We start from the raw sequence: 19,198 nt of genomic DNA on the forward strand, positions 1-19,198 counted from the left end.
TCCCCACAATGAGAGGTCTGAGCACCACAGTAGCCCCTGCTCGCCACCACTAGAGAAAAGCCCGAGCAGCAACAAAGACCCAGTACAGCCAAAGATAAATTAAAAAAAATTGTAAAGAAAACCCCAAACATATATGAAGAAAATCCAACATGTTGAAAACAATTATTTTTAGCTTCCAGGATTAAATGATTGTATTTTTCAATTTTTAAAAAAAATGTAATCCTAAACAATTATGATCTGAAAACCAACTTGTTACTTTCTGAGCTGCTTCCCATCATCTATTTAAGATTCTTTTTTACCTATTTAAGGTTAATGTTTTCAAACTCTCAGCTGCCTTGCAATTAAGTGATGGAACAACTCTGGATTGTAATAGGCAGATATATACTTAGAATTTATCTGTAGAGATTAATAGAAATCACCCATATTTCAGTTTCACAATGCTTGTTTTAATGGGGAAAATGTCTGACAAATTACATTCCTGAAATAAAATACTACGCAGTGCTTACAAATGCTATGGAAGAATACTCATTAACCTAGGGAAAAAGTTCACAGTATGGGAGAGACTACAAAACTGGATGTAGAGGGAATACCCTGGCGGTCCAGTGGTAAGGGCTCTGTGTTTTCACTGCCAGGGGCCCAGGTTCTATTCCTGGTTGGGGAAATAAGATCTGTAAACTGTGTGTCTCAGCCAAAAGCAAAAAATAAAAATGGAAAAAAGGACTTTCCTGGTAGTACTCTGGATAGAAGAATCACTTGGCCAATGCACGGGACAGCGGTTTGATATTTGGTCCGGGAAGGTCCCACATGACTCAGAACAACTAAGGAGATGCGCCACAACTACCAAGCCCGTGCCCCTAGAGCTAATGCTCTGCAACAAGAGAAGCCACCACAATGAGAAGCCAAAGCTCCACAGCTAGAGTATCCCTCACTCTCTGTAACTAGAGAAATCCCTGCTCACAGCAATGAAGACCTAGCACAACCGAAAAAAGAAAACCAAAATGTATGACGCCAATTTTGTAAATTCATACAAGCATAGAAAAGGATCTGAGAAAAACGCATCTTTAAATAGTTGCCTAGAGAGTGATTTATAATTTCAGGTGTTTTTAGCTTGTCTGTTTCCTGCAGTTTTCCCCCCAGTGAGCATGGATTGCCCCTGTACTCGAATTAGACACACATACATACATATTTCTCCTCCCTGCACCTGCCAAATCCCCTAATTCCTGTCCCCAACCTCACAGACTTTTGCACATGCTTCCCAACACCCCTACAACTCTTTTCTGGGGCTTCTGTGATTATCATGCATCTCTGCATCACGCACCAGGCTTTTGTCTTTAAATCCTCTAATTGGATTCATCTGAAGGTCAACTCCAACCTCAGTTCAGTTCAGTTCAGTCGCTCAGTCGTGTCCGACTCTTTGTGACCTTTGAGGCCATGCCAGGCCTCCCTGTCCATCACCAACTCCTCGAGTTCACTCAGACTCAGGTCCATCAAGTCAGTGATGCCATCCAGCCATCTCATCCTCTGTCGTCCCCTTTTTCTCCTGCCCCCAATCCCTCCCAGCATCAGACAAGCCCAAATACAGGGCTCTTGCTGACTTCCCTAGGTAACAAATGAGACTGTAAGATTTGTCAGTGAAGTGAAAGTCACTCAGTCGTGTCCGACTATTTGTGACCCCATAGACTATACAGTCCATGGAATTCTCCAAGCCAGAATACTGGAGTGGGTAGCCATTCCCTTCTCCAGTTGGGATTTTCCCAACCCAGGGATCAAACCCAGGTCTCCCACACTGCAAGTGGGTTCTTTACTAGCTGAGCCACCAGGGAAGCCCTGGTTCTATTTGTCAGCATTATTACTAAACAGTTCTCTTCCTTGTCCTTTGAGGTTTGCTGTACTGATGTCCACTCAACCATTCCTATCACTTGGTTCTCGTTGTTCAGAACTAGTTGTTCAAAGTGTAGGAGATGAAACTTTTCCTGAGTACTGATCCCAGAAAAGATGCCTCAAAGTGGTGTTCTTTTTCCTATTTTTTCAATTGAAGGACAGTTGCTTTACAGAATTGGTTTCTGTGAAACATCAACACAAATCAGCCATAGGTATACATACCTAAGACATAGTTTTTAAGTAATAGTTTTGACAGCTGAGGGGAACATCCACTTAAGAGTTCACTTTTTAAGAAAACTAATGTCTCTTTAAACATACTATTATAGCAATGAGTTCAGAATAAGAAAATAGTTGTGACTGTAAACATGTATCATGTTCTTAGGGGTGGGATGGTTGGGTAGTACAATAAAGACTGCCAGATGGGTTACAAGGTTAAAACTATTTTCTTTGTTTTTTTAGATACCCCTTAACCTGTGAGAAACAGCTGCTAGAAATTCTGGTACCCAAAAACTGCATAAGTAGCCATTCACACAGCAAAATGTTTCAGCTCCTTTAAGTTTGCATATGCACTTTGACCTATTCTATCAAAACTCATAAAAGTGTCTGAAAGGAATGGCCATCCACTCCAGTATTTTTGCCTGAACACCCCATGGACAGAGGAGCCTGGCGGGCTACAGTCCATGGGGTCCCAGAGTCAGACATGACTGAGCAACCAAGTTTTATTAGCGTCAGGATCAAGAATTTTCACATTCTCCAAGGGTTGCCAAAGCCCTCTTTTTTTTTTTTTTAATTTAATTTTTAAACTTTACAATATTGTATTGGTTTTGCCAAATATCGAAATGAATCCACCACAAGTATACATGTGTTCCCCATCCTGAACCCTCCTCCCTCCTCCCTCCCCGTACCATCGCTCTGGGTCGTCCCAGTGCACCAGCCCCAATCATCCAGTATCGTGCATAGAACCTGGACTGGCGACTCGTTTCATATATATTATATTATACGTATTTCAATGCCATTCTCCCATATCATCCCACCCTCTGCCTCTCCCACAGAGTCCAAAAGACTGTTCTATTCATCAGTGTCTCTTTTGCTGTCTCGTATACAGGGTTATTGTTACCATCTTTCTAAATTCCATATATATGCATTAGTATACTGTATTGGTGTTTTTCTTTCTGGCTTACTTCACTCTGTATAATAGGCTCCAGTTTCATCCACCTCATTAGAACTGATTCAAATGTATTCTTTTTAATGGCTGAGTCATACTCCATTGTGTATATGTACCACAGCTTTCTTATCCATTCATCTGCTGATGGACATCTAGGTTGCTTCCATGTCCTGGCTGTGATGAACATTGGGGTACACGTGTCTCTTTCAATTCTGGTTTCCTCAGTGTGTATGCCCAGCAGTGGGATTGCTGGATCATAAGGCAGTTCTATTTCCAGATTTCTAAGGACTCTCCACACTGTTCTCCATAGTGGCTGTACTAGTTTGCATTCCCACCAACAGTGTAAGAGGGTTCCCTTTTCTCCACACCCTCTCCAGCATTTATTGTAGACTTTTGGATCGCAGCCATTCTGACTGGTGTGAAATGGTACCTCATAGTGGTTTTGATTTGCATTTCTCTGATAATGAGTGATGTTGAGAATCTTTTCATGTGTTTGTTAGCCATCTGTATGTCTTCATTGGAGAAATGTCTATTTAGTTCTTTGGCCCATTTTTTATTGGGTCATTTATTTTTCTGGAATTGAGCTGTAGGAGTTGCTTGTATATTTTTGAGATTAGTTATTTGTCAGTTGCTTCATTTGCTATTATTTTCTCCCATTCTGAAGGCTGACTTTTCACCTTATAGTTTCCTTTGTTGTGCAGAAGCTTTTAATTGTAATTAGGTCCCATTTATTTTTGCTTTTATTTCCAATATTCTGGGAGGTGGGTCATAGAGGATCCTGCTGTGATGTATGTCAGAGAGTGTTTTGCCTATGTTCTCCTCTAGGAGTTTTAGTTTCTGGTCTTATGTTTAGATCTTTAATCCATTTTGAGTTTATTCTTGTGTATGGTGTTAGAAAGTGCTCTAGTTTCATTCTTTTACAAGTGGTTGACCAGTTTTCCCAGCACTACTTGTTAAAGAGATTGTCTTTAATTCATTGTATATTCTTGCCTCCTTTGTCAAAGATAAGGTATCCATATGTGCGTGGATTTATCTCTGGGCTATTTTGTTCCATTGATCTATATTTCTGTCTTTGTGCCAGTACCATACTATCTTGATGACTGTGCAAAGCCCTCTTTTTGGTACCAGTTCAACCCAAATCAATGTCCTCTGGATTTTTTTCTGTAGTTTCACTTTTTAAGATGCCACATCTTGCCACTCCCTGTGAACTCTGATCTTCTGGGGACATTCAAATGGCACACAGCCTTTGCAGAGTTCTATGACCCTGTAGGAGTCATTTCTAAAGCACTCATGCATCCTACTCATCAAATCCATATGTGGTGTAACATCAAGTGTAGAGAGCTCTAAAGTCTCTTCCATGGCTTCGCCCTCTTCAGTGCTGACCCTTGCAAAGTGCTATCTCTGGCCCCACTTCTGCATTTACCAAATCAGCACAGGTGTCCAGTATTATCTCTGAAGACTATTTAGATGGGAAAACAGGACAATACACATGAAAACAAGTCTTGAAAATATGCACACACACCTAGTTCTAGCTTACTCATTATTTAAAGCTTACTTCGTAAGAAAAGTAGTAATTAGGTATTTATTTTGCTTCAGAGGACAAGGCGCTCATTTCCCAAAAAGCCAATTTAGTCACAAAAATATCTGCAAGGTACACTGTAGAAGTATTATAGAAAAAAGGAAGTAAGAACAAACGCGGAAATTCTTTAAAATCTAGGGAACTCCCTGGCGGTCCAAGGGTCAGGACACTTCAGGCTTTCACTCCTGAGAGGGAATGAAGATCCTCCAAGTCACTGAGCCAAAAATAAATATATATATATAAAATTTAAACCAGAACTTAATACATGCATTTCATGAAATTCTTTTATAACTGAGATTTTATTGGTTGTTTTGAGGATCACTACACAGACATTTCAATTTGTACACAATTCTTCACATATGTACCAGAAATCTAAAATATGTAGTTGTGATTCATAACAGATATTCCAGTGACTTTCCAGCTTAAAATTTGGAGCAAACTTTCCTTAACAGGATATCAAGTACCAATATCTTCAAATATTGATATGTTGTTACATCATAAGTCCCACTGATTCACAATTTAATATCATATACACTACATACCGAAACTGTCAATCGTTCACAGCACATTAACCAAGTTACTAGGAAAACTGGACTACCACGACCAAAGATGTTATAGTATAGTGCACAAAATTCTGACCAGGAGAGCCAAGATCAAAAAGTGGTTTGCTGTATGAAATAATTCTACCAAAACGATATGGGAAGAGAAGTAATTTAAAGTGTTCAAGACATTAAATGCACAACTGACTCCAAACTGCCATTTAGTATGCTTTTGTGTTACAGGATATAAAAGCTACCCCCCATCTATGGAATGTTAAGCTGACACCCAAGACAATCAAAGCCTCCCGTATCCAATATCCCACTATTTTCTGGTTGTACCAAAAAATAAACAACCAGCAAATGATTTCACCTCTTAAAAAAAAGCATTTACACTTAAAAAATGGGATGAGGTGGGATTCCCTCCTTTTTAAAAATGTTTCTAGAGCTACTAAAAAACTTGCATTTACAAAATAGTTGATAAAAATATTCCTCTGGATTGTACAAGAAGGGAAACAGGGACCACTGACAGGACTCGGTATGTGGTTATTAATCAGACTTGGCTTCTTTCTCTTCTGCTTCATCAGAGGCTGGGCTCTGCAAATCAATGAAAAAAAGTGATCAAACATTTGACTCCTGCATCATTGCTATAATAAATGCTATATTTAGCATTTATAATAAGTTTTCCTCATTGTACTATTAAGTCTTAAAAATACATTCAACTCTCAATATTTGTAGATTCTGTACTGGTGAATTCACCAACTCACTACAAGTTATTTGTAAACCCAAAATCAATACTGATGGCATTCCCACGGTCTTGTGCAAATACACAGCAGTAAAACCACGAGTCACGTGACATGCAGTCTCAGCTAACCCTGCTTGTTTCAGCTCTAACGCTGTAAACAAGCATTTATTTCACAGTCTATTTAGTGCTACACGTATCAATTTTTTTTGTCCTCATGGTGGAGAAAATGTTGACTAGACAAGTCTAGTGTTTTTCAAGACTATGTGCAACAAGGCTGTGGTATACATCTGTGTATATGGAGAAAACCGACAACGGACAGCTTGACTGAAGCACAAGTTACACTGCTGCCTCTCTTGGCCCTGCGTTCTATATAATTTCTCAAAAACACGTATTAAGCATGAAAGCACATAAGGTTGGGGGCTTCCCTGGTGGCTCAGTGGTAAAGAAGCCACCTGCAAGGCAGAAGATGCGGGAGACTCAGGTTTGATCCCGGGTGAGGAAGATCCCCTGGAGAAGGACACGGCAACCCATTCCAGTATTCTTGCCTGGAGAATCCCATGGACAGAGAAGCCTGGGAGGGTACAGTCCATGGGGTTGCAAAGAGATGGACATGACTGAAGCTACTAAGCACACACGCACTTAAGGTTATGGTTTGATCTGTTGATGGAAATGTTGCAATGAGTGTATTTTGAGACTCTAACCCTGTATTTCCACTACGTTCAACTATCCAGTACTTGGAGCAACCTTATAGAATACAACCATCACAGATAATGAGAATCAACTATAGTTTGATAAAAGGGATTAGAAGGTGACATTCTCCCCTTATAATTGTATTAGTTATTTACCACAACCTTGAAACCCACTTATTTTTATAGGTAAAATCTTTTTTTTCAGAGCTTAAAAGGATAGATTGAGGACATCAACCCTTTTAATTGATCGAAGTTACTACCTAAATCTAGACAAGTGGCTACTTTTAAGAAAAACTTCATTATATAAAAGTTAAGAAAAATGTGAAAAATTAAGGGAATGGATTAAAAAAATTTTTAAAGGAACATCCAGAATATTAGAAACTAACAAAGGGAATGTATGTATACCTATGGTTGATTCATGTTGAGGTTTGACAGAAAACAAAATTCTGTAAAGTGATTATCCTTCAATTAAAAAATAAATTTATATTAAAAAAAGAAACTAACAAAATTATTAAGATCCACAGATGGCAATTTGGTTAAAAAAAAGACCAGAATGTTTAAACAAAATCCCTACATTATGTAAAGAAAAATAATTTAGTAAAAGAAATCTTTAAAAAAAATCTAGCAATTAATAAACATATATACAATAAAAATGGTGAATCTGAATGTAAAATTCTGTGTACGATTTCATGTTTACAGTTAAAAAAAGAACCCATTAAAGGTAAAATTTAAAATATTATCTAAATTCATAAAAAATATTCTGCCCACTTGGAGCAAAATACAATCTTTGTTCAATATTATAAAGATTGTCTTATCTGCTACATTATTCACTGTTGAGAGTCAAAATTAAATCACACACACACTCCTGACCTCCTCGTTTTTAGTCTCTCCATTTTCTGCAGGTAAGTCTTCTTTAGTCTCCTGGTTGGCCACTTCCGCCTGTTTTCCCTTTGCTCCTCTTTTCCCTTTTGTTTGCACTTTTTTGTCTGAAGATTTATCCTGTGATAAGATAAGAGTATATTTAAGTATCAACTCTGCACTTATCAACATTTTTTGACTTGCTAGGAATTGTCCCTACCATAGCTGCAGTGTTAGTGCTGCCGCTTGCCAGTCTGAGTTACAGGACACACTTCAAGGTCAGCCCGTAGCCAACAGGACCACATAGCATGCTGAGGTCCTAACAGCACCTGTATACCAAGCCTCACCAGACTCAAGACAATTACATCTAAAGCCTCAGCAACTCCCCTTCTCCACTGTTCTCTGAAGTTCCAACAGGAAAGAACAGACAAACTGAAGAATTTTTGCAAGGCTCTCTCCCAGCCCCCAACCCTACCCACCCCCAAACTTCTTTTAAGTGGGAACAACAATCAAATTATCAAATAACCACTGTCCCGAGGATTCACCTGAGAAAAGCACCATGTTGTAAGGTCAGATTGATTATCCTGCTCCAGTTAGTCCCTTGATACATAATCAATAGCTAAAAAGATCGAGTTTATAATTTCATTTAGGCATATGAAGTATCTGAAAACACACAGGTATGTGATGATAAAAGACCTTCAAAGGTTATGCCGCTTTAAAATAATATACAACAGTATTTCTGGATTCGATCCACCAGTGGGGAAGGAGAAATCTAACAAATATTTATTTCCTATAAGTAGAGGATGTAGTTAACAGTCAAATTAAGTCAAGTCACCAGTGAGTTGCGTAATACTGACCAATACTTGCATTAAACAGCCACAAAGATACAGAAGACCTTACAACTTTAATGCTAAGGGAGCGGGGGATCAGTGGAATGGATTCTGTGCCAATAGTGGCATTCCATACATGACAGCAAGTCAACCACTAGCAACTGAGTATCTTTAGAATAAACAATAAATCATCTAATAACAAACGTATTTGGGGCAACACTGCTACATACAGACACACCATGAAGTGTCACAACACTTTCTGCATTTAAAAATAATTCTTTAACAATCTGATGGCTTTAGATTTCTCATTAATTTCATAACCGCTATCAGAGCATCATGAAAGTATAAAACCTTAAGTGGATAACAGCCTAGACTGAAATATTACTTTTAACTACTAACAGCCGGAAATCGAGATGAAAGAAAATAAATCTACGCATCTATAGAATGGTAATCAATACACCAAAAGCTTTACCTTCTGTTTAAGGCTTTAAAGTGGATCAATTATGAAGACAATACTACTTTATTAAAATTAAACGGAAGAAAAACTTCTCCCTTTTCCCATCACTTTTCCTTTAGGAAACTGAGCCGACAGGTTTGTTTCTCAAGGAACACGTGAAAACTTACCTGTTGGCCTCTGAAAGGGAAGAAGAAAAACGTTAATTACATCTAATGGCCCCAAATGCAACTGATAGTAAAATTTGATTTTTTTCTTTTTGGCCGCACTGTGCACCGTGTGGAATTTCAGTTCCCTGACCCGGGATCGATCTGGGGTCCCCTGCATTGGGAACTCAAGAGTCTTAACAAACTTACTACCGGGGAAGTCTCTGAACTGTTTTCATTAAAAACAAAATAAAACCCCAAACTTTTAGGACAGATTAAAACAGAGACAGGTAAATAAAAAAGATGTAAAAGAAAACAAGCATAGCATTTTAGCCAATTGGTTTATTGAAAAAGTAAATAATAAAAGACGAGTAGTAATAGTATACTTTACAAGTGGATACTTTCCAACAAGATCTATTTTCCCTGCATTCATGAAGTTTCCCTTTACTGATTTTTCGTATGGAATTCTTCATTTTCAGGTCTGAGAAATTCCAAGTTGGCCTACTACACCTATACCTTCTTTAAATCCACTTTGAAAAGATCACAAAACAACTTTCTATTGGGAAAACGCTGAAATTTTTACACTCAGCTCTGTACAATGTTTAAATAAAGACAAAGGAAAATTTTTTGGTATTATTCAGTATTTAGCTTTCACCTATACTCTTAGGAAAGGGGAGATAACAATGAAGACTGAGGGGAGAGGAGGCTTCTAATAGCAAACTTTCATCTAAGTTTTGAGTTAACAGAAGTTAATCACACCATGAATTTCCCCTGAAGAACAAAGAAGAGCTTTAGAGGGTGGTATCAATGCTAGATCCAAAGAGTCACAAATGATGTACACATATTTTGCTGTCCCAACTTAGATTTTCAAAATACAAACATCCAACAACTACCCAAACACTCTCCATGTGAATAAAGCAATCAGGAATCTATTCCAGAGCAACACTATTTACGATCATCTTAAAGAATGTCAGGATAAAACAATTTAGAGAACTTTCACATGAACTATACAAAATAATCTTAAAAGAGGAATGTTCTCAGAGAATATAATTTTTGATCTCCCCCTGCACATAAGGTATAATCCCCTACCTTGCTTTGCAAACCTCATATGCAAAAACAGTCCCCATCTCCTGGCTTCAGTCCTAGCTTTTCTGATACTCAGAATAGGAAGGCCAAACATGCAACAGAGAACCACCAACAGGGAACCATTAACCATAACATACACATTACAAAGAATGAATTACCCTGGTGAGTGAAAGTTATTCAATATTTTCAGTTTCAGAATTTAAATTTCCCAAATTCTGGAGCAGCACTAATGTGATACGTTATACTCTCGTAAGCCAGGATGATGACTACATTCACTGAATTTTTCTCATACTAAAAAAGGCAGTTGGTGATGGACAGGGAAGACTGGCATGCTGCAGTCTATGGGGTCGCAAAGAGTCGGACACCACTGAGCCACTGAACTGAAAAAAGGCACTGTTTATTGAAGTTATATAACATAAAACTAAAGTGGTAAATAAAATAACCCTCCGACGACTTTTCGGCAGACTGTGACAACAAACTGTGGTTGATTTGCAGAGTCTCAAAGTTAAGACCTCCGTTGCCAGCAGTAACCGTTAGAGACCTGCAACAATTCAAAGACACCATGATCTCTAAAGGCTGAGTCTGAAACCTACCTTTCCCGCCGCCTTTTTTGGCTTCGTTTCCACTTTTGCAGGAGCCGGTTTCTGAAAGACAAAGGTAACACTGAGCTTCTTCCCTAGGTTCGAACCCACGGAAAAGAAAGGTTAGGGGGCTTGCTTTACTTACAGCTGACAACCTCGCCGACCTCCTCTTGGGCTTTGGGAGAAAAAACGAAAATGAGCAAGGAATACGCGGTGCGGAGCAAACCTAGCCCACCCCCGGGAGCGGAGCGTGTTCTTACCTCCTCCTTCGCCGCCCCCTCGGCGGAGCTGACCTGCGGGAGAAAGAAGAGGGCGAGTGGGCACAGCCCGTGAACAAAAGTGCCCGCGCGCCCCGGGCCTGTCTGAGCGCGAGAACAATGCCCGGCCGCGTGACGTCAGCGGATTCCCGCCGCCGCGTTCGAATCTCGCACCCGGCTCCTCGAGCTGCCGAACGTTCCAGAACGCGGCACGGAGGCCGCCGTGCGCTAGCCCTCCCGCCCGCCGCAAGTTCGGCAGCCTTCCCGGCCCAGCGCTGCAGAGGAAGCGGCGGGCCTGGGCCTCGCGGGGCTCTGGGGACGGCCGGGCGGCGGAGTGGGCGTGTGCGGGACGCGGCCACTGCTCACCTTCCTCTTGGGCATCGTGGCGACGGGGCGGGCGAGAGCCGGGTGCCTGAGGGCCGCGGCGCGCCGAGAGCCTTCGCGAAGCTGAGTAGCCTGACCGCTGCCGCTCCTCCCGCCGCCCGAGCTGCTGGGACCCGCGGCGGGGGTGGTGGGAGAACCGGATGGAACCGGATTGGGAGCCCGCCCCCTCCTCCCCCCGCGTCCCCCGGCCGCGGGCTCCCCCTCCCCGCCGGCCGGGCCGCCCCTCGCCCTCGCCCCCGCCCATTGGCTGCGGGGTCCACCGCTCCGCGGCCTGCACCCCGAATAGGTGAGGCCGGCCGTCACTCGACCACTGCGCCCCGCCCCCGCTCTCGGCGCCCCCACCCGCCCGCCGTCTCGCGGGGCCCCAGACCCAGGCGAGGGGGCGGGGCCCCACAGGCCGCTCTCGCCTGACGGTAGTTTGTTTGAAGCCGAGCCGCAAAGTGCGGTCTGCACGCTGATTGGCGGACGCCCGCCACGTGGTCTCCGTGTGCGCCCACCCACAACCCCTCCGGGGTACCTGGTCGCCAGCCAGCGCCAGGGAAACCCCGAGGTTGAGTCCCTTCTCTGTAGGGGCAGTTGGGTCGGAAGGTTTATAGTTCACAGAATGGGAAGGGAGAGACAACGGGTTTAACTACGAACCAATTTTGCCCACCTCAGTCGGTAAGAAAAGCTATCTACTAGGTTTACAGTCTTGCTGGCCTGCGGTCTTAATGCGCAGGCGCGGGATGGAAGGTCGTGGGAAGGAACGTCCGCGCGGGGCGCCACTGCGCAGGCGCGGATCTTTGCGACGGCGCTGGATTCCCAACCAGTATACCCTGGTCGGGTCTTTTCGTATAGCTTTTTAAAAAAAGTCGTCCGTCCCTTGAGGGGCTCGGGGTGCTGGCGGTTCGTCTCAGGAGCTCAGTGGGCGTCTGAGTCCACACCCACCAAGCCGAGGACGCGCGGACCCACTCTCAGATCCCTTGGCCGGCCGATCCTCTCCTGCGCTGAAGTGAAAGGGCAAGAACGCCCACCCAGTTCTTGTTTGTTTTCTAACCACTTCCTGACCCAACTACCTTTCTGAGGTGGAAAAAAAGAGTTTCACGCTGGGAGTCAGCTGGGAACCAGTGAGAGCACGTTACCCAGTTTCTTTACTGAATAAGAAAATTTTGCTTGTAAGGACCACTTGAGTTACTGCAGAAGAAGTTTTTAATCAGAACAGTGTTAACTGGAGTTCATGGAGAGGAAGAAACAGACTGAAAACAGACTGAAAGTCCACGACTGAAGAGCTCCAGATAAACCATGACACTATCACATAGTGGAATAATGAGCTACTGCGAAAAAGAATGAGGCTGCTCTTTGTAGAAATGAATTTTCGAAACCACTAGTCAGACTCTAACTCCTGATCCATAAGTACTGCCTTCCCAGCTCATTCAAGAAAGTCTTGGACTGCCCTTGCGGTCCAGTGGTTAAGACTCGGGGATTCCACTGCAGGGCTTGTGGGTTTGATTCTTGGTCCGGAAACTAAGGAGCTTCCCAAATGGTGCAGCGGTAAACAGTCATGCCTGCCACTTCAGGAGGTGGGGATTCCTTCCCTGAGTGAGGAGGAGGAAATGGCAACCCACCCCAGTATTCTCGCCTGGAGAATCCCATGGACAGAGGAGCCTGGTGAGCTATATTGTCTATAGGGTCCCAAAGAGTTGGACTCCACTGAGCACACATGCATGCACTGGGAACTAACATTCCCAGATGCATGGGAATGCTTGGCCAAAAAAAGTCTTAAGTTCTTAGAGTGGTTTATATGGTCCTCTGCCAATGGGCCCACTTCAAAAGGTTTTTCCCCTTGGTTCTCATTACCAGTCTCAAATAGGCTGGGCATCACTGTTTCAGGCCTTGTCACTTGCTGTTCCCTCTGCCTGGAATGCTTCCTGTGCTGCTTCAGACCAGTGCCATCTCTTCCTCACCATCTGTGGGTCTTTCCACAAATGTCACCGTGTCATTGAGACCATTACTGAGCTGTCAGTTGAGGATTGCACCTCCCAATCTCTAGTTCTTGCCACATCTGTTAACTAACTAGCTGCTGCTGCTGCTGCTGCTGCTGCTGCTGCTGCTAAGTCATTTCAGTCATGTCCGACTCTGTTCGATCCCATAGACAGCAGCCCACCAGGCTCCGCCGTCCCTGGGATTCTCCAGGCAATGACACTGGACTCTTGAGAGTCCCTTGGAGTGCAAGCAGATCCAACCAGTCCGTTCTGAAGATCAGCCCCGGGATTTCTTTGGAGGGAATGATCCTGAAGCTGAAACTCCAGTAATTTGGCCACCTCGTTCGAAGAGTTGACTCACTGGAAAAGACTCTGATGCTGGGAGGGATTGGGGGCAGGGGAAGAAGGGGACGACAGAGGATGAGATGGCTGGATGGCATCACTGACTGGATGGACCTGAGTCTGAGTGAACTCCAGGAGTTGGTGATGGACAGGGAGGCCTGGTGTGCTGTGATTCATGGGATCGCAAAGAGTCGGACACGACTGAGCGACTGAACTGAACTGAACTGATGCTGAGTATAAAGTTACATGTTCGTTGCATATTTCAGCAAGGTGCCCGGAGAGGTGGTGCGATTGGTTGCTTGTGAGAACAATTGGGGGAGAGGGGAAAATGAAAATTTACCTTTTTCTTTTGGACAAGAACCCTAATTTTTTCTTTTCTTCTTGAGATCTATTCTGGCAATCCTGTCCCCCTTTAATGTAATCTCCCCCTTTTCAGTTCCTTCCACGTCACCTTGCAGTATTTCTTTTATGATTGGTCACATTCCATAATTGCTTTATGTGTTTAGTTATTTGCTGCCTGTCTCCCTCACAAGAGTGGGAGTTCTGTAAAGGTAGGAACCCTGTTAATAATCGTCCCCAGAACCTTAGATGTTTGTTCAGTTAGTAATTCTTTTGGAATTGAAGTATATTTGATTTACAATGTTGTGTTCATTTCAGGTGTATAGAATAGTGATACACACACATATGTAATCTTTTTCATATTCTTTTCCCTCACAGGTTGTTACTCGCTCCCACGCCCTGCTCCTGTTTACATTAAAAAATAATAGCGTTGGGACTTCTGGTGGTCCAAAGACTAACACTCCTGTTCCCAGTGCATGGGGCCCCAGTTCAGTTTCGTGTCAGGGAACTAGATTTCACATGCTGCAACTAAGACCTGGTTCAGGCAAGTAAATATTTATTCTAAAGAATAGCATCAGAGTGTTTCCAAGTTTTGGCACAAACATGTACTGAGCCCCTACCCTCTGCCAGTGGTTGTGATAATCCCTAGGTTCAGATCAGATCAGATCAGTGGCTCAGTCGTGTCCAACTCTTTGCAACCCCATGAATCAAAGCACGCCAGGCCTCCCTGTCCATCACCAACTCCCGGAGTTCACCCAGACTCAGGTCCATCGAGTCAGTGATGCCATCCAGCCATCTCATCCTCTGTCGTCCCCTTCTCCTCTTGCCCCCAATCCCTCCAGCATCAGAGTCTTTTCCAATGAGTCAACTCTTCGAATCAGGTGGCCAGAGTACTGGAGTTTCAGCTTTAGCATCAGTCCTTCCAAAGAAATCCCAGGGCTGATCTCCTTCAGAATGGACTGGTTGGATCTCCTTGCAGTCCAAGGGACTCTCAAGAGTCTCCTCCAACACCACAGTTCAAAAGCATCAATTCTTCAGCGCTCAGCCTTCTTTACAGCTCAACTCTCACATCCATACATGACCACAGGAAAAACCATAGCCTTGACTAGATGAACCTTTGTTGGCAAAGTAATGTCTCTGCTTTTGAATATGCTATCTAGGTTGGTCAGAACTTTCCTTCCAAGGAGTAAGCGTCTTTTAATTTCATGGCTGCAATCACCATCTGCAGTGATTTTGGAGCCCAAAAAAGTAAAGTCTGACACCGTTTCCAGTTTCCCCATCTATTTCCCATGAAGTGGTGGGACCGGATGCCATGATCTTCGTTTTCTGAATGTTGAGCTTTAAGCCAACTTTTTCACTCTCACTTTCACCTTCATCAAGAGGCTTTTTAGTTCCTCTTCACTTTCTGCCATAAGGGTGGTGTCATCTGCATATCTGAAGTGATTGATATTTCTCCTGGCAATCTTGATTACAGCTTGTGTTTCTTCCAGTCCAGCGTTTCTCATGATGTACTCTGCATATAAGTTAAATAAACAGGGTGACGATATACAGCCTTGACGTACTCCTTTTCCTATTTGGAACCAGTCTGTTGTTCCATGTCCAGTTCTAACTGTTGCTTCCTGACCTGCAACAGATTTCTCAAGAGGCAGATCAGGTGGTCTGGTATTCCCATCTCTTTCAGAATTTTCCACAGTTTCTTGTGATCCACACAGTCAAAGGCTTTGGCATAGTCAATAAAGCAGAAATAGATGTTTTTCTGGAACTCTCTTGCTTTTTCCATGATCCAGCAGATGTTGGCAATTTGATCTCTGGTTCCTCTGCCTTTTCTAAAACCAGCTTGAACATCAGGAAGTTCATGGTTCACGTATTGCTGAAGCCTGGCTTGGAGAATTTTGAGCATTACTTTACTAGCGTGTGCGATGAGTGCAATTGTGCGGTAGTTTGAGCATTCTTTGGCATTGCCTTTCTTTGGGATTGGAATGAAAACTGACCTTTTCCAGTCCTGTGGCCACTGCTGAGTTTTCCAAATTTGCTGGCATATTGAGTGCAGCACTTTCACAGCATCATCTTTCAGGATTTGGAATAGCTCAACTGGAATTCCGTCACCTCCACTAGCTTTGTTCATAGTGATGCTTTCTAAGGCCCACTTGACTTAATTCCAAGAACGTGGTGGTACTTCAGTGGGGAGAAAAGTATTAATACACAAATTGGCCTGAATTACTAAGTGGAAGAGGAAGCCACTAAAAGAGACAGAACATCCCAAGGCATATGTTCTTAGCAGAATGAGACAGCCATGCAGAACCCTTAGAGTGGCATGGATGGACACACTGACAGTGGGAAGGGAAAATGCGTGAAAAGAGGCAGAAAAAAGAAGGGCATCCTGCAGAGAGCACTTGACGCCAGGCTAAGGGATCTGGCTGTTAGCCTGGGAGACATTGCAAGGTTTGTTTTTCCTTTTTTCCCCCTGATATCCATTTGTGGGATTTTAGTTCTCTGACCAGGGACTGAAACTGGGCCCTTAGCAGTGAGAGCTCATGATTCCTAACCACTGGACCACTAGGGAATCCAACAAGGTCTTAAGGGAATGATGTGCTGAGAGCTCAGCCTCATGAAGGTCTTTCTTCCATGAGAACTGACAATGCACTGGGCCAGAAGTGATGACAGATGGGTGGCCCACAGGTGTTTGCTTTACTTGTGACTTTTCTTAAAGTTGCCAAGACAAGGATGTGGAGCAACTGGAAGACAGTAAGAAAAGTCTTAGTATTTTTTTAAAAAGTAAACAGATACTCTGTGACTCAGTAACTCCACTGCAAAAACATACCAAAAAAAAAAAAAAGCTTACATCTGTTCACAAGAAGACATGAAATAGAATTTTCATAACTGAACTATTTTATAAGCCCAACTGGCAGCAACTTAGATGCCTACCAACAAGAGAATGGACAGGTGGAAAAGTATGAGCAATGAGAAACGGCTGCCTGCAACTCCACCCAAGATGAGGCCAAGCACAGTACTGAGAGGCAGGCCAGACACAGTACTGTGTGATCCTGTTCATACAGTACAGAAAGGCAGGCAAAACAAATCCTGTGTGTCAGAAGTCAGGATAGTAATTGAGGTGGGTGGGGTGCTAGTGACTGGAAGAGAGCAATGGAGGGCTTCATAAGGGAGCTGGCCATCTTCTATTTAAAAAAAGGTTTTTTCAGTAATTTTGTATCTTGGCCCAACTTAGTTTTTTAATTTTTGGCCGAGTGGCATGTGGGATATTAGTTCCTTGACCAGGAATTGAACCCGGGCCCCATGCAATGGAAGCTTGGAGTCTTAACCACTGGACCATCAGGGAAGGCCCATCTTGTATTTATTTTTTTTAACGTTACACATTAATCTAAAACGTCAAAAGTTTAAAAAGACCAAACATATTGGCAAGGATATGGAAGAACTGGAAGTCCCAAACTCTTCTGGTAAGAATACAACAGGAAACAACCATTTAAGATTATAGTGTGTGCTGATGTGCTTAGTCATGGCTGACTGTAGCCCACCAGGTTCCCCTGTCCATGGCATCTTCCAGGCAAGAATGCTGGAGTGGGTTGCCATTTCCTTCCCTACCATCTTGTATTTCTTGATCTGTGTGTTACTTGTACTGTTGTGTTTGCTTTGTGAACGTTCATGGAGCTGTGCATGTGCATTTCTGGAGAGACGTCAGCAGTAAAGTTTGTAAAACTTTTTTTTTGTAACATGCCCGAATCAGGTAATTTCACCTTCTAATAGGGCGCTTCAGCTTCTCCTGGTCTCCTTTGTGTGTGATTCCACAGCACACTTGACCTTCTAACTTGTAAGGAGGCTTCCTTTTTCTAATGTGTCAGGGTTCCAGCCCTGGTGATTTTTCTCACCTGTGTCTTCTACCAAGCCTCTGAAGGCATTTTAGTTTGACCTGCCTGTATGTAAGCATATGTAATTATAGATGCCACTTGTTATATTTCTGTTTATTTTTGGAAGAAATATTTATATGGCTCAAAATTCCACAAGAGCAAAATGCTTTCCAGAGAAGTCTCCATTCTGCTTCTGTTCCCCCAGAGGTCTGGCTGTCTCAAGGAGCTGCCAGTGCTGCTGCTTCTTCTGGATCCTTCCAGAATGCTTTATGCAAATATAAGTGTATATATAATATATACTTATTTTTCACAGTTTGGCACCTTGCATTTTTCAGTTAATGGAGTTTGTTTCCTATGAGTACTTGTTAAGATTCCTCCTTTTTATTGCTGCATTGAAGTGCACTATATAGATGTACCAAATGTTTATTATTTTTTTTGGGCCATGTCACGCAGCCTACGGAATCTTAGTTCCCGAACCAGGGATAACCCTCGCGCCCTGCATTGGAAGCTCAGAGACTTAACCAGTGGATGGCCAGGGAAATCCTTGTACCAAAGATTTTAAAACCAAATTCTCCATTGACCAAACTTTACAAATTGTGCCCAGTGTTTCGTTCCCGCAAAGGATGTTGCAATGAATAACCACGTACATACACATCATGTGCATACTGTATAAAACAAATGTCCTTACAAGCCCCAGTACGGGCTGAAATGACTATTATAAAGTCCACTTATGCCTTTGCAAACTTAAGGTTGAAATGTTTAACACTTAGCAGTTTTAAATAATTATAAAGCTAGAACTAACTTTTGAGCCTCCCCAAATCTCTACAAAACCAGTAAAATTTAAACCAGTAACATTAACATGAATATGAGTTTTGCTAAAAGCAAATTGCTGCATGCATATGGTATTTGGCCCGTATGATCTCTGCAGAGATTGTTCTGGCACCTTGTGTGTAATTGACAAGCCATCCTTTATTTGGCCTTCTGTGGTATGACGTGGGTCTCATGTGATATACACTGTTTATGAATTAAAATCATTTCTACAGTTTTATTATTACCCATAAACTGTGGAAAGCTGGTCGCACTTGATGCCAAATATAAACACACACCCAAAACAGCACAAAAATGGTAATGCTTGGTCAAAAGTGGCAATCTATGTTGGGTGATGCAGAATGTCAGATAATCACCTGAACACACAAAGGTCTAAAAATTCCCCAAGAATCCACAGGACTTTTGTATACATTCACGAAAGTATCCTCACCACCACTCTACCCAGGGTCCACGTGACCCACTTTGGAAAATCATGCATTGATTCAGGCTAGTCAGGACGTGCTTGCAGGAATTTTAGAATTACAAGCTTAATGTAGGGCAGAAATGGTGGCGACAGAGAAGGTTCTGAGGGGAACTGAGAAAGAATGGATAAGAGGCGACAGTTTGCCTACCCCTTACCAGGTGGTGTCCTCAACCTAGGGATAGAGTGACCTAGGGATAGACAGGCACAAGAG

General features: G+C 42.9%; 1 protein-coding gene and 1 long non-coding RNA gene across 2 annotated transcripts; one reads left to right on the plus strand and one right to left on the minus strand.

The window, feature by feature from the left end:
• Positions 1-4,908: 4,908 nt before the first annotated feature.
• On the minus strand, positions 4,909-11,284 carry HMGN1 (high mobility group nucleosome binding domain 1). The gene is given in 6 exon segments (NM_001034772.1): positions 4,909-5,758; positions 7,466-7,594; positions 10,563-10,613; positions 10,696-10,725; positions 10,811-10,843; positions 11,174-11,284. Coding segments are annotated over 6 exon segments (306 nt in total). The 5' UTR covers positions 11,189-11,284; the 3' UTR covers positions 4,909-5,710.
• Positions 11,285-11,975: 691 nt separating this feature from the next.
• On the plus strand, positions 11,976-15,381 carry LOC132345905 (uncharacterized). The gene is made up of 2 exons (XR_009495489.1): positions 11,976-12,838; positions 13,323-15,381. It is a non-coding gene; the product is annotated as an uncharacterized lncRNA (long non-coding RNA).
• The last annotated feature ends 3,817 nt before the right edge of the window (positions 15,382-19,198 follow it).

Source organism: Bos taurus, chromosome 1, assembly GCF_002263795.3.
Source record: "Bos taurus isolate L1 Dominette 01449 registration number 42190680 breed Hereford chromosome 1, ARS-UCD2.0, whole genome shotgun sequence".
NCBI lineage: Eukaryota > Metazoa > Chordata > Mammalia > Artiodactyla > Bovidae > Bos > Bos taurus.